Source organism: Dermacentor variabilis, unplaced genomic scaffold, assembly GCF_050947875.1.
Source record: "Dermacentor variabilis isolate Ectoservices unplaced genomic scaffold, ASM5094787v1 scaffold_18, whole genome shotgun sequence".
NCBI lineage: Eukaryota > Metazoa > Arthropoda > Arachnida > Ixodida > Ixodidae > Dermacentor > Dermacentor variabilis.
Window position 1 is genome coordinate 1,939,411 of NW_027460346.1, and position 16,229 is coordinate 1,955,639.

A 16,229-nucleotide genomic window follows, 5' to 3' on the forward strand; every position below is an offset into this window, starting at 1 on the left:
TCACGAGCCGGTAGGAATTCTTAGCACTCCACGTGTCTCGTTCTTATAAAAAAAAGCACCGCTTCTTTACGTGCTTTGCATATGTATAGTGCGCTAATTCTACGGGTTGGCTAATTGGTGCGACCAGTGGAATGACTTGTCAAAATCCAATTTCCCGCCATGTGAACAACACTGTCATATTTTAATCTCAAGAAACTAGAAGCACGCACTCTAAGTTTGTGCAAAATTCCTCACATTACCGAAGTGCATAGGCGTACAAGAAAAAGATGTACACCAGTGCGTCCAAAGGTATACACCCGGCTATAAAGCAGCATTGCATTTGTTTAGAGTGGCGAGGCATTATTTTAAGATGCTATACTCCTTTATTTCGTGGAACCAAATGGGTTTTGCTATAGCGACGAAAATTACCCTGATGTCCAAAGTCGCCTTTTTTCAATTCTGCACCTGACCCCTTATGTGTGATGTCAGTTAGGTGTGATGTCAAGCATCCGGCAAAAAATTTCATTTTGGCATCTTTCAGCTACTACAAGAATAAATTTGTCTAATCTCTGTGCTTGTGGCTTCAAACTTTCTTTCGAAGTTATTAGTTTACGCTTCATCTTTTAAAAGTTCCAAGTACTTATACTTTTCCAAACACAATGTGGTAATGAGTGTCCACACACATGCGTATTCATTGCAAATTTTTGCATTTATAGATCAATATTTTGTTGGAAATGGTCAAATTGTGAAGTCACAAAGCCGACTGATGCCTGAAAGACCAAGTCAACGCCAATCCATGTACTGTCCATCACTTTCAAGCCAACTCAGCCGTCATACTCCTTCTCCCGTAGATATTAGCCCCAGAGTTTCACATGGCAATTTTCGTGGTGCGCCTTTTCGCGTGTATTGGGGTTGAGACTGCCTGTATCGCGAAACTAGTTTTCAAAAACTTGCCTAATTGTGTCCTTGACGTGGTGATGAATTATGAGGGAAAATGAGAAATTATTTTCACCAATTTTTTTTTGCCAAATTACGGCTGTAAATGAGAAGTCAACGTATCCATTCCCAGTGGTGCACCTTTCTTGGACCGGCCCGGCCTTATCTGCCAGTAGCTCCGCGGCACGGCGCTGGTGTCGATTGCTGAAGATGGCGGTTGTGCTTCACACGTCGACGGCGTACGAGCAAAGAAGTGTGATTCGTTTTCTGTGGAGCAAGGGGACGAACGCCCATCGAAATTCACAGGGAAATGTAGCCCACGTATGGGGAAAGGTGCCTCGCTGAAGTGTGAGGTGGAGGTGTTGTGAGCTCACAAACGGCCGTGAAGACTTGCATGACAATGAGTGTTCGGTTCCACAATCAGGCCGGACGAATTCTACCACAGGGGCATCTCAAATTTCGTGCTGCGATGGGATAAATGCCTGAACCAGTGTGGGGACTGTGTGGAAAAATAGTGTGGTACGTAAATAGTACGTTATATTGGTAATTACCTGTATGTACCTCACTTTGGCTAAAGAAACAGAGGCAATGACTTTTTGATTCACCCTCGTATAATGCCATGAAATCTTTGTTTATAGACTAGTCCCGATTTATGGCTCTCAAAATTCATGACGCCATGGGAGCTAGTGCGGTAATTTCCCAAGGAGCCGTCTCGATCGGTCTTTTGTTCTTGATTTTTTTCCTCGCCTTCCAAGCATTCAATGACATTCAGATTGACCTTTTTGGCATTTTGTAAGCATAGTCAACTGATACTGCCTAACTTAACTCATGAATCTCTCTTCAAGCATATGGCCAGCGCATTTTGCTGTTTTACTCGGAAGCAAAAAATCCTTTATCGTGTTGTCTGCACACCAATCTACCATCTGTTTGAAATGATAAAGAGCTAAAACATAATATTTGACCAAACAAAGCTCAACGTATCATTCTATCATTCTTCATATTGTGAGTTTGACATCAATGTTTGATTTTAACATGAGAAACTGAATGCAAAGCTCATAGTAGCGTTTTTTGCTAGGCTGGAACAAGGTTTCCCCAATTATGCATAGCTCGGCAAATCAGTTAACCCCCCGCGGTGGCACGGTAGCTGTGACGTTCTCTTGCTGAGCCTGAGGTCAAGTGTTCGATTCCCAGCAGCGGCTTCGACATATGAATGGCGGCGTAATGCAAAAATTACTGCAGGAACTCCCTAGTGGCACTTGTCAGACAGTGCGTAAGCATCATTTTCAGTCGCTCGTCTTGCATTTCCGAGGGATGTAGCCCCAGAATGCTAGCGCATTAAAACGCTCATATAATTAGGTGCACCTTCAAGAACCCCACAGACGCTATCAAAATTAACCCAGAGCGTTCCACTACGTCGTCTCGTGGCTTCAGTGGTACTTTAGAACGTTAAACCCCATGTAATAACCTATGAAAACAATCAAAAATTATTTCTAACTCTAATAACACTTTAAATATCTTTCTTTCTGCAAGAATGTACTCTCCATGGCCAGAATTAAAGCTGAACAAGCTGGTCTAATATCCCGTGATATGGAATGGTGTATGGTATTTCTGTGGTTAAAGCACGTGGTATGTGTCAGTATCAATATCGGTGAATTCATTTTAGGAGGATATAAATGTAACTGTGAGAAATTGCGCAAGTGATACAGAATTTATGAGACTAGATATGGTGGAAAGAGCGTGTAATTGTACAACGTTACATAATAACCACGATTTGCCTAATTGTGTTGTAAACAAAAGTATTCAGCCTATTAACCAACGTATTAACCTTCAAAAGTAGACGACAGCTATTCAGATGGCCCAACACAAACACAATTCCCCAAATTACTCTACCATAGAACGTTGGCTATCGCTTTCGTTTCGCGTTTGTTCTATGGGGATAAGACATATTTGTGTGTAGTTATTACAAAAAAAAGAAAAGCTTGCCTCTTGCATCGAAAGAATGCGGGTACCACGACGAGAAAAATGAGGCCAGTTCCGATGAGTGCGGTTGGCAGGGCAAAAAACATCCACAGCGCATAGTCCACAGGCGCCCGGTCTCCGTACAAGCTGAAGAAAAAAAAAAGAAGAAATAATGAAGTTGCGCGTAACCTGTCTTCTTGAGCGTCCAGACTAGGGATGTATTAAAACCACTTAAATATTATTCCCAAGAATTTTCTTTTTCTTTTCTACCTGCTACCCAACTGCTTCATTACTCACAAAGCCGGCAGTACAGTATACCCTTTAGTACCTCATTATCCGGCGTAGCTATACAGCTAACTCTGCAAATTCGCTATCCCCACTCACTCCTCGATAACAAACTTGAAGACAATGTTCGAAGCGCCGCTCGTGATGGTCGCTATGGTGCCCGTGTTGGCGCCGTACAAAACGCTGAGGTAGAGGAGTGCGCGTATTCGATGCTCGGTCGTCTTGTCCAGGAAAGCATGCCGGTTGCGCACCTTCATGGGTACAACCTCAACGGGCTCCTCTTTGTCCCTATCGAAGAGCAAAAGAACGCCGCCTCGTGAGTTCATTCACTCGTCTAATGGTTCGTCGCAATCCAAACATATCATAAAAGGGGAACAAGCAGCAATTTGGCAGCAACGTAACAACGATACAACCGAAAGTGCTTGCTACAAGCATTAAAAGTGAACTAAAACCAAGAAAAAACACCGAGCATGTATTGAACTTTGCATAAGTAATACGCAGTGGTCAATAATGAGTTGCGTGAAAAACCTCACAAGATGAGCCCGGGACGCAGCCTACACATTATGGATTGGTATTTTATAATAGGTAAATATTTATTCGATGAACAACGCCAAGAGGGAGGTGGTTCGTGGAATAAATATTTGCATGCTGCATTACATTAATTAGAAACGTTGCTCTTAATAATTGCTCCATCGAACACAGTGGTGTCTTTAGCAACAGCGCGTCCAATCAAGCTTGTCTATTTTGTTTATTTTACATTCCTTAATTTTTCATTTAGGTGTTCATTTCAATGTCCATTTCGATGTCCATTTAGGTGTCCATTTTGCTGTCCATTTTAGGTATAAACCGAAAATGGACAGCAACACCAGAACGCAGATGAATTCAGTTATAATGTCTAAGGTTCGGAATACGACAAGTCTACGCAGGTTCGAGATGCGAAAGCACAATCTATGACGGGACGTCCGGCAGCGCTCACCTATTTTCCGTCACCTCTTAAATTAAATTATGGGGTTTAACGGGCCAAAACCACTTTCTGATTATGAGGCACGCCGTAGTGGAGGACTCCGGAAATTTCGACCACCCGGGGTTCTTTAACGTGCACCTAAATCTAAGTACACGGTTGTTTTCGCATTTCGCCCCCATCGAAATGCGGCCGCCGTGGCCGGGATTCGATCCCGCGACCTCGTGCTCAGCAGCCCAACACCATAGCCACTGAGCAACCACGGCGGGTCCCGTCACCTCTTGGCCTCACTGAATGCTACAGAGTTAATTCCCAGAGGCAGTGTTATTACGTTAACAATACACTTACTGCTTACATTTAAGCTATTATTATTATAATAATTGATGCTGACGCACTCATCCTGGTGTGACAGGAGCTTGGTGCTCCCGTTGCTGGCAGCAGCAGCAGCAGCTTTGGCAACGCGTTGTCTCAATTCTTCACGCAGGCAAGGGTGGCCGGAACAGCAGGGAGAGGGAAGTGGTGGGCAGAAACAGGCAAATTAGGATTAAACATTTCACACACGCCCTTAAGTATCGTCAATAAAGCCCAAACTAAATGTTCAAGCAGTATCCAAAATGCATTCTAGCATCTAGGTCATCGTTTCCCTTAGCAAATTTTCTATTCGCAATGAGCATGCTTGCACAGTCACAGTGGACTTTTAGAAAAAGTTAACCCTAAAGAATTCGTAGCGCTTAACAAGAACTACCTCCTCATGCGGCGAAAATTTGTGCACCGCAAGATATTTGACCACACAGGGTTTTCAGAAATGCCTTCTAAATTCCTCATATATAAAAAATATGCTATAATCAGGCAATTTCTTCGAGACTGCTTATACCGCAAAAGGATGCATTTTGAAGTGAATCGTGTAATCAATTAAAATATAACTATGAAAATTCGGCTAATTAAAGTTTTCATGCATTGAATAAGAAGATTACTCATAATGCAAGACTTGAAGGTCGTCATCCGGGGAGTCCTTGACAGGTTCCAAGCATTCAAAAAGCTGACAGTGTCTACTTATGCTGCATACTAAGTTTCCAAATCGCGGCCTGATAGCGACGCTCACCTCACACTTGAGAACAAAAGATAAACCTCATCTTGGTTTTCAATTGTGCACTATTTGAGGCAGGTGGCGGCCACGATGAAATCAGTAACGGCTTAAAATTATCTCACAAACCATGAAACGGTATTACCACTGTTAAAGTGTAATCGTTTAACTAAGCCAGCATGAAACGTTAGAAATTGAAATATTTGTGCCGAATATTCCACAGCGCCATCTGAGCGTTGAGCTCAAACTACGCTCAAAGCCACAAGTACGAAGATCATACAAATCCGTGTACTTACTAGTCTTCATGCCCATGGTGAGCGAACGACAGCAGCGTAAGAGTTCCCTCTCGTAGTTTTAGTTGGAAACACTATGGGCATTTCGCAATACCAAATTATTTTGAACCAAAACGAATCGTGACTGTGTGGTGAAATAAGATGCAATGTTTCCACATTTCGAATTAGAATTCGAGTAAAGGGCGCTGACTTCTTATGAATTTCTACTATTCGCAGCTAAACGTATACATGATGCATTCATTCATCATGTATACATAATGCATACACACACACAAACACAAACACAAACACACACACACACACACACACACACACACATATATATATATATATATATATATATATATATATATATATGTGTGTGTGTGTGTGTGTGTGTGTGTGTGTGTGTGTGTGTGTGTGTGTGCATTGTTTCCTCTTCATGTCCTGATACAGATATTCAAATGCCTTTTTGCAGCAGGTTTGTGGACATTAGTCGATAAAAACTCTAAGGCCATCAGCCTACGGGCTATCTATATTACGTCCTGCAGGCATTTTAGCAACATATCGATTTCTATAGGTCGCGGACCTATTTGTTGAAGTAAGGCGCTTCGAATTCTCGCTCTCAGAGATGGCGTGACACATTATAATACGTTTTTTATTGCTACCTCATCTTCGGATAAATTAAGCAATACGTGGACACCGATATTATTCGCAAAATAGCTGGAGCAAGAAAACATCGCAGTTTTCGTCCGAAAAGGGAAGCATTGAGGGCGATCGATATAGTAAAGTATTAGACAACTACATAAAGTAAGGGTCATAGTTTTATTTGCGGTGTAAATTACCGCGAACATTCGCTCACTAATTAAATTACCAAGGCTGCTGACATGTACTGGCAAGACGAGATCCCGCTCGATAACCGCGAACACTCGGTGTCACACAACGCTGGCGTAATGAAGAGCGCAAACAAAGGGGAGAGAAAGCTTCGTGCTGACGCTCGCTTCACCGAGATTCCGAAACTTGCAATTGCGTGGTGTCCAAGATATAGGCGAGTGCAGGAAAACAGCGCACACGAAGCGACCAGCAATCCCGGCTCGCCCTTAGCTTTGCACCCACCGCATTTTAGCTTTACGATACATCGTGCTGGCCGCGTACGTATGCGCTCAGACGCGTGGACATCCACGCGTAGCCACGGCCGAGCTCGAGGAAGATACGCCCCTCCTAGCGCGCTTCACCTAGGCGCACGGGAAGACGGCGCGCAATAAGCCATCCTTCTCGGCTCACCCTCGCACGCTTTCCCTCGCACCCACAGCATACGGCGCATGGGGAGCAATAGGACTTTATAGCACTTGTACTTTATACACCACATCACGGCGACTATGACGGTGAAAATTCGCCTGCAGCACCGTTGTAATTGCTATTGCAACAAGACCATGGTCTTACCGGCTAGTCCTTCGACGTCAATGTCTCCTCTCGAGAGGCTCCTACGCCGCTCTTGAAGCAACTCGTGTGCAAGTGAGTTTACGACGGGCATCATCATGGCGGTGATGGCCACGTTGTTAATCCAGATGGAGAGGAACATGGAGATGAACATCAAGCCGAAAGCCAGCCTGCAACGCGGCCACATACGAGGAACACAAAATCAGGATTCCATAATCTCCATATTCATTGGGGTTACAAATATGCTGTACGCGTATACTTGCTCCTAATCGCAACACGTTTTGCGCCTCCGCGACACTGTCGAGTCTTCGCAGCTCTTAATTCTGAATACTCGTTCTACCACATCGTTATAATTGACGCAAAGTATCATAAAACGAGCACAGGAATAACATTTTTTTTTTCTGTGATGCTCTCAAAAACAGACCGATCATATCCCGGGGATGCCTGTTCCTTTGTTAGAAAAAGTTATGCGAAGCATTTATTGCGATAGCAAATTATTAGATTAGACACCTGTACGAATTACCGAGGATATGAGTTTTATCAGCCGTATAAACTGCTGCTAGCATTCGCTTACAAACTAAATTGACAAGCGTGGTGTGACGTGCGCGCAGGCAAACATGAACACATCTCGCTTGATGACCGCGGACACTCGCCATCAGGACCCTGGCGAAGCGCGGCAGCTGCGCCAAGCGAATTGCCCTTCCCGCTGCCTCTCGCTTCAGCGCGAGAACACAGCGCACACGAGGCCATCAGCCATCCCGGGTCACCCATTCTTTGCCCCCGTCGCAGATTGATTCCGAGTTAGTGCGCGCTCGACCGCTCTCAGCCGCGCCACGCGCAGCTGCGGCCGGGGTAGAAAAGGAGAAGCGCACTGACCTTCCCCATCCGCCCTTTCCTGCTAGTAAGCGAGCGACATCAGCGACGAAAATGAGAAGTGGCAAGGGGAAGGAATTACGCAGATGGGGGACTGAGTAGCCACGGCTCGGGTACCTGCAGTCTTCGCGCTACGGCCACTTGCGAACTTGGATGGGGGCAAGTTCAGTGACGGTATAGTGTGAGACCGTATATACCCAGCCATTTCTTTCAGTATTATTCGTGGAGCTAGGGGTCGAAATAACGTAAGGCTATTCCGGTCTGCTTCTATTCCGTTTCTGCCACTGTAGCCGTCCGCGATTGGTCGAAAAGCTTTCGGGCCACCCCAATTCGCCTTTCCGTCACGCGACCTGACGAAAACCGCGAGAACTGCCCTTGTGATATGACGTGCACACACTGATTAGGCAGGATCACGCCGATAAAAAGCACAAGAATTCGTTCCAATTATACGCCAATTTCGCCGTGGCACCTCGGGTATTGGCCAAAAGTTTTCGGGCTGCGCCCGCTAATTCTCTTTTTCGTCACGTTACGTCACAAGACCAAAAAAAGAAAACTCACACGCACTAAATATGCGTAATTATGCGGAACAAAACTTTTTTTTTAACAGCCGGAGACTGCCCTGTTCCGAAAGGAATAAAACATGCCTGCCCGCCGTTGCTCTTGCGCTGCCTAATCGGGGCCCCGGCTGGGGAGAATGAATTTCTCTGCGTGTAATAGGAATTTTCGCGTAAAACTATAACTCTGTCGAGCCCTTTCGGCACATATACGACATCGATCTGCCCACTCTTTGCTGAGGATCCGTTTTAGCAGCATTCTAAGCTACCGTATAGCACGTCCCCGCGATTTTCGACCAGCTACCCCAAGATAAACGAGGAGAAGTTATCTGGACATCTGGTTATCTGCTTTCACTACGCTAGCTCGGGCCCCACCGACACCCTCTCCACTGCTGCGCGCTCCTCGCCTCTTGCCGGCCACTGAGATAAACCTACCTCCACGTATTATCTGTAGGACCAACTATGAACGAGTATTTGAGTGGGTTGTTCAAACAAAGCTTCGGATCACCGCCCGATGCGTACGTCGGCGGTTACGTAAATTTGACGTCAGGAGATTGTAATGAAATCAGAACGGAGTAGCTTTACGTGATACGGCCCCTGCATAAAGTTAAGAATAATGTCGCATTCTATTGGCGTTTGGCTATAAATGCACGCACTCCTAATTCCTGCACGGTCACACCACCGCATGGCGTTCTGCCTTTGCTAAACTGCTTCTTGAAAACTGTTATGCTGAGTATTGGAGGCAACTGGCAGCGCTGGCGAGCAGATTCCGCCGTGGTATAGCTCGTTTCAGCGTATGTAATTTTTTGTGCACCAGATATTCGGCAACAACAAAGAAAATGTCACCTCGACGCGAAAAATTAGGCATCCAAATAAATAGAGTGACAGTTCATCTTGAAGAACATATTCACTAAAAAACGAATTTTAAGGTGCACATAAAAAGCAGAATAAGAGTGCGCCAAAATTTCACAAAAACTTGAAAACACTTAACCCTAGTTATTCAGAAGTCTGGTACTTTACGCCACACTTTACCAAAAAGAAATCCATGGTAGGATTTACGTCAAATGTAATCCGTCTCGTAATCAGCACTGCAAGGTAAACAGCATTTGAAATTTACTGATAACGACAAGTGGCCACCGGGATTGTTAGCCGAACACGGACATTAGCAAGCAACGCTTTGTCAGAGGTGCGGGATGCTCAATGTATTTTGCTTTGACGAAGAAACAGCGCCACCTGGCGGGCGAAACAAGAAGCGGGTTAAAAAAAAATTCAATTCTGGCGTTCAACGTACCAAAACCACGATATGCATGGTTATGAGGCACGCCATAGTGGGGGACTTCGGATTAATTTAGACCGCCTGGGGTTCTTTTACGTACACCCAATGCACGGAACAAGGGCGCTATTGAATGCGGCCGCAGCGGCCGGGATTTGATGTCGTGACCTCGTGCTTAGCAGAGCTCCACCATATATCAGCTAAGGCACCGCGGATGGTCCTGCGCTTCCGGGCTTAACAGCGCAACCCTCTAGCCACTACACCACTGCGACGGGTACAGACACGCGTCATTGTGCTCAATCTTGCTTCGTTCTAATATAGCTGTCCTTTTTTTTTATCCAATGATGAACCAAATAGCCCGTCAGTCAATCCTCGCGTATTCTGCTTCCTGTGGGCTTCTATGCTTTCCGGCCCTACGGGTCCCACTTCTAATGCTTTCAGTTCCAGCCTGGGCTTTTTTTTTATCTCTCTCTCTCTTTTCTCAGCTATAGTGTATCTCATCAGTAAGTAAGCCTCACTGACATCTTGATGCCGGTGCCTAGCAGACACAACGTCTTGAGGGCAATCCTTTGATGCAAGTGCGAATGTTCAATGGCGACGGCCATAACCAGGGTACCCAGGAACATGAGGTTGATGTCCTGAAACAGAAATTAGAGACACTGTAAGCTTCTAGGTAATGGCAGCGGCGTTTTGTGAGCTAGACAAAACCGCCCATACAATACTGCACGAATGCGATATGAGGCCCATGCATGTTATGCGTGGGCCTAGTCATAACATAATACACGCACGCTAGATTGTCAACCTATAACAATCATTGAGGGAAGTTAGACGAAACTACGAAATTCATAAAAGCACCTAAACCCTTATTTAGATACACTATGCGAGTTTAGCGCGTTCGTATATGTAACACATGTATAAGGTGTTGCAACAACTTAGTTGTTAGGTCTTTATAATTATAGTGCCACCATCGAATGTTGTGTGGTCTTATAGGCCCGTGGGCTTCAAAGACGCCTAAAAGGAAACTATATATGCCGGTATTCTGAAAGACAAAATTGTCATGCACCCGAGTATAGCATGAAGCCACAAAGAACAAGAATGAGTTTTTCTTGAACTGCGAAGCTTTCTTACTCATAAACCTGTGTGGGTCTCCTTTGTAGAATTTTGTCACAGTCGCGTGGATTTGAATAATCAATTAAATTTAGATGTTTGCCGTGCCAAAACCACGATCTGATTATGAGGCACGCCGTAGTGGGGGACTCCGGATTTACTGTAACCACCCATTGGATTGTTTAACGCGCACATAACTCTAAGTACACGGGTGTTTTTGCATTCCGCACGCATCAAAATGCGGCCGCCTCGGCCCTTAATCGAACCCTAGACCTAGTACTTATCGGCACAACGCCATAACCCCCCCGCCATTTCGGAGGATAGCCGGGCAGGGGGCAATTGCCCCTTTTGTGAACCTTCATGCGCCTTCCGGGCTCCTGCAGAACTTGCTTGCCATACACGTATTCTGCCGTGATTTCTTGCTTCATTGAGAACAGACATGCGCACACTCCTCGCTGACACTACTCCGTGGGTTAGAATGTCGTGCTATATAAGCACGATTGCTAGAGTTAGCCTTACAGCGCGAGCAGTGTTTGCACGAGGAAGTTTGCGACTGTCTGTTGTGCAGTGCATACCCTGGATGCGAAGCGGGCGATACACGTGTTGGCCTCACGGGGACAAAGAAGCCGGCCAAAGGCTGGGTGCGCCTTCGACCTGGTGAAAGGCAATGCACACGTAGTTGAACATGCTTGGCCGATTATCCATTATTTTCTGTCAGCCTCTTGCGCCACCGTTCTTCACGTGCCCCACCAAGATGGTCGCATCACACTGGACTCCATGAGTGCAAATGACACATCTCCGATTCACCAACACCGCTCTTGTGAGTTCTGTGACATCGCTGTTTTCCCAACAAGAGAAGCTCTCGCGAAAAGGGCTGAATAATGTAATTTATCTCTCCTGCCTAAGCAGCTACAGATGCATGACTCGGAGGGTTGTGTACTAAACTTGCGTGCGAGGTGATTGCATCTTTCTTGAACTACGACGTTCGGTGCATCTAGCATTTCTGCTTTAGCAGGTTCTGCAGCAGGACAAGGCAAAGACAGTAGTCATAATGGTTCTTAAGACTGCACAATATAACTGCGCTTTAGTTTCAGCTGCGTGCACCGGCCGTCACAAGCCCGCCAGACTTTGCGCTGGGCGGTGAAGTGGAGGCACGGAACTATGTCGAGCGTGCGTCAGGGCCCAAATTCAAACACTCATATCTCCCTTAAAACAAAAAGTGATAATGATAACATATACTTAGGGAAATAAAACGCCAACAAACAGACTCATCTAACGAAGTTTGTGTTTCTTCTTTACCTGCACCACCACATTGCGAAAATCAGGGCTGAATGTGGACCATAACCAACATTTTGCCACGTTCCTCTCTTTTCTTCTTCAGAAAAATCGTGCAGTGTATTGGCGCAGGATAATTATTACTGCAAAGTACAGCTCTAGCCCAGTTAAGTGAGATAGTCACAACGAACAAATTTATCGTACATTTTCCAGTAAAAAAATTGTCGACTTGGCTGATAAACTTTTTCCCACCGATGCAACACAAGCACCACTGCGTATTAGAGGCAAATATTTTTAGGTTCAGCAGAAGAAGTTGTGCAGCGCTACACGCTAAAATACCTTTACCATTATTATCTCGTAGAACCATGAACGACGCACTTGAGCAAACTTTGGAAGCGCCTCAGGTGGCAAGAAAATTTCTTTCAGACAATATATAGTGGTAAGTGAGTAGGAATCTGGTAGTAAATAACCATGATTTTCTACAAAAATATCTCAAGTTGTAGAGCGAGACGCCTGGGACACTCGACCAGGAATACCCCCCTTCGACGTGAAACTGTCACCTCGTTCTTGCATAAGTTTTGCAATGATGATTTGAAGTGTACATGTTCAAAGTCGCTCATGATGATGTCAGCCTTGTCTGGCTTGGACACTTTAACAAATTTATTGCAGGATTTTCATATGACTCATTCGTAATGAAGATGGAGTTGTGCCCATAACGGAAAAAATTTTGCAGCGAGGCTGTTAAAGACTACTTTCCCCAGGATCGTGTCCCTGTGTTAGCACAAAACTATCATCATCACGATTGGCGCCAGCGTCACCTTCTTCCACAGCTGGCTCGTTGGCACCCCTCGGCGGCGATACCGGGCGAACGCGCTCGTGCGCGCGTTCGTCTTCGCTATTAATTATACATTAATTAATTACGAAACACAAAGACGTAACGAATTTTACAGCGAAGCTTTTAAGGGCTAGTTCCCCTAAGATCGTGTCCGTGTGTAGACACAAAACTCCCCATACGTGGGCCGATACCAAAGGTAGTGCAATGCCGGGCCGACCCGCGGCGGAGGTGCAGTTCGTCATTAAGGGGCCCACATACACAGCTTCGCTGGTTATCCTTCTTCACAGAGTGGAATGACAGTAAGCTTTTTAAGATCCTTGATATGTGTGAATAATTCAAGAAATCGTTATATTCCAAGTAGAAATTCGGCTTTCATCCGCAAGTAGAATTTACCTGTTCTTAAAAAAAATACGCAACAACTTGAATTCGCTTCAGCTGGTTCGTGCTACATTCCAGATCTGTTTGAACAGAGTGGACCGAGTTGATGCTTCCCCTTAAATGTTTTTGCTTACTTTCGAGAAGGAAATGTTCGTAAGTACACCAGAAATGTGTTAAGTGCGTCCATTAACGTTGCAAGAGCCAAAAGCAGACGACTGAGTGATTTCAGTAAGAGACATTTGCAGTTCAAGCACCCCGCGGCTCAGTTTCCGCTAAACGCGATACATTCCACAAAGTGCATTCAAAAGATGAAGCGCCAACAGAGACAGCACACTAGTGAAGAAATAACAATGGTCTCTGTTGGCGCTTCATCTTTCAAAAGAGATGAACCAACTAGCCCCACAAGGCGTTCTACCACAAAGTGCACTTACTGGCTTTCCCTTCGTATACACGTATTACGAATGATTCTTGCACAGAGTGCAAAAGTCGGGGCATTCCGGCATGGTCGCGTTTCTCTGGCCCGTTACGCAACGCTTACCGTATTTTGCGATAGTGCTTTCCGAACTTACGTTCATGTAAAGTTGGCACGTTCTCTCTGTCGTGAGAACACCGAGCATCGGGTACAGCACAATGGGGATGAGTGACGTGGCTCCCAAAGGTATGGGCTCCACAATCCAATAGAGGCCCACGATGCTGACGACATATGCACAGCGAGCTTTCTGCAAAACAAACGGCACGGATCAGCCGAGTGTACCGACCGGGCGCTTACACCGTGTAGCTCGAAACGCACGAATTCATTCGCGTCACGATAAGCATTACGCTATGACCAAACGGGGCAAATTGGAATTCTATTTTATTCGATTTTATTCCAACACTATTTGATACGTGTAACAGAATATGAAAAAGTCAACAGAAAAAATGGCTGGGAAACAGATACAGACCACTCAGGAATACACCTGTTTATTTGTAGCCAGCCAGTTGTATGACTGTCGATAAATTATAAACGCCACAGCCTTCGTCTCAAGGGCCTCTTGTACAATGGTTGCCGACCTCCGTTTGCAACAAGATGAAATCCCACTCGTGATGCTGGCGATCGCTGGACAGCACGCAGGGCTTGACACGCTGCTGCGACGAGTGCTACGGCCTTTATTGTTTGGAGACAGTAACGATGAACGACGCGCCTATTAAATTCCTTCTCACTGGGGTACTGGGAACGGAGAGGAGCGTCTTCCGTAGACACCTGTCTGAAGTTGTAACGAACCTCTCACAAGCTCTTCGGTAACATGACATCACAATGCGACGCTTGTAACACGTAGCACAGACAGAGACAAACGAGTTGTCGACACACTGCCTTCTGCAGTCTCCTGCTGCGACTTGACTGATCCGTTATTGTATGGCTTGACTGTGACGACACGGTGAGACCGAGTGATTCAATTACTCCCTGTATAGACGAGTGATTGCTACAGAGTCTTCAATGACGCAGTTCTTCAATGCCCAACTCTGCAATCGTGTTCTAAACCTTTTCTGAAAAAAAAAACTGTTGACTGAAAGCGGATCTCTTTTATATATCCTATTTTTTCTAACTGCCGTATTTCCTAGCAATTAATTTGCCACGAAACCTCGAAAATAACCATCATGTCAAATTTCCAGTCACGCAGACAGTCATAGCCTCCCTATGCCTGCACTCAAAGTCAAACTAATAAAGTGCCCCACCACATAATTAAAAGTTTTACATCAGGTAAGTAATCTTTCCTTTGATCGCCAATATCTTAGAGAATGAAATTGTACCTGTTATTCGTGTTAGATCTTAACGTGCCTTGATGGGTTGTGTGTTGTTCTAAACTTTTTTTTTTCTCAGTAACCTATTCAAGGTGAAGTAATCACGAACAATTGAACTTTTTAAAACGCATTCACACTTCCAAAGCATGTCACCTAGATCAGAAACGCATGCTCTGTATCAATTATTCTTCGGCGTTTGTGCACGGAGCAGGACAAGTTCCCTGGCAATCGGGGAGACAAGACCGCCGACACCATATTTGCGGGCAACGTTGAACACTACTTAATTCGTCCCATTTCAGAATTATTTTAGAAATTTGAAAATCTTCAGCAACAATGACGCTCAGGTCCGTCACTCTAGCACTTACGGGCTTGAGCATTTTTTAGTTTTACGAAATTTTTAGAAATCGTCTGCTGCAAATAACACAATTCCAGTTCGGGAATTGGATTATTAAGACAGGCGGACATTACGTGCACGAAAATATGAAACACATATTCAACAACTTAACAAAGATTCACTAATTGACTTCTTAAGTAATTACTCGACGGCGCATATTGCAATTTACCAATTGTAGCCGGTGAGTTCGCAAGGCGTATCCACTTGGAATGAATTTACAGAATAGCACCAGTTTGGAAAAACTGCACCATCAAACTCGCCTTAAAAATTCCCCTGTTGTTCCACTTTGTTTTTTTTTAACAAAACGGCATTCAAGCGCGAAGGTAATTGGAACGCCGATGTATTCTGTCCCATATTTTGTCCCATATATCTCTAAATTGGTGTCATCCTGGAACTTCATTTCAAGTGGAGAAGTCATGCAAACTCACCGGCTACAATCTTTAAGTTGTAATATGTGCTGTAACGTAGCTAATTAAAAAGTTAATTTGTGAATTGCCGCTAATTAGTTGAATATGTATTTCGATTTCGCGTGCTAGTACTGTCCGCCTCTTCGAATAATACAGCTCAAGGACAAGAGTTATACTATCTTCAGCAGACGACTTTCAAAAATTCCGTAAAATAATAAAATGATCACCCCGTATATAATCTGTTATCCGCTATTTGAAGAATAAAGGAGGCGCTCACGACACGCTGCAGCCTTCTTTCCTTTTTTTTTTTGACAGTTTTTTTGTTTTTTCAACTCCATGGTCCTTGACAAACTCTCTGAGGCATGCAATATCAGGATCAAGAGCTGCAGGTGCGTTAGTCAGCCATCCGTGCTTTCGAAGAATAAAAATGAATTTGCC

At 44.9% G+C, this 16,229-nt stretch overlaps 1 protein-coding gene across 1 annotated transcript in view; it reads right to left on the reverse strand.

Moving 5' to 3' along the window:
• Positions 1 to 16,229, reverse strand: part of LOC142568326 (Na(+)/dicarboxylate cotransporter 3-like) — a 40,118-nt gene that overhangs the window by 21,102 nt on the left and 2,787 nt on the right. The window contains exons 2-7 of the mRNA XM_075678333.1: positions 13,781 to 13,930; positions 10,139 to 10,254; positions 6,920 to 7,086; positions 4,516 to 4,594; positions 3,259 to 3,447; positions 2,899 to 3,021 (exon numbers count right to left, since the gene is read on the reverse strand). Coding sequence (XP_075534448.1) covers positions 2,899 to 3,021; positions 3,259 to 3,447; positions 4,516 to 4,594; positions 6,920 to 7,086; positions 10,139 to 10,254; positions 13,781 to 13,930 — 824 coding nt within the window. The remainder of the gene's footprint in view (positions 1 to 2,898; positions 3,022 to 3,258; positions 3,448 to 4,515; positions 4,595 to 6,919; positions 7,087 to 10,138; positions 10,255 to 13,780; positions 13,931 to 16,229) is intronic.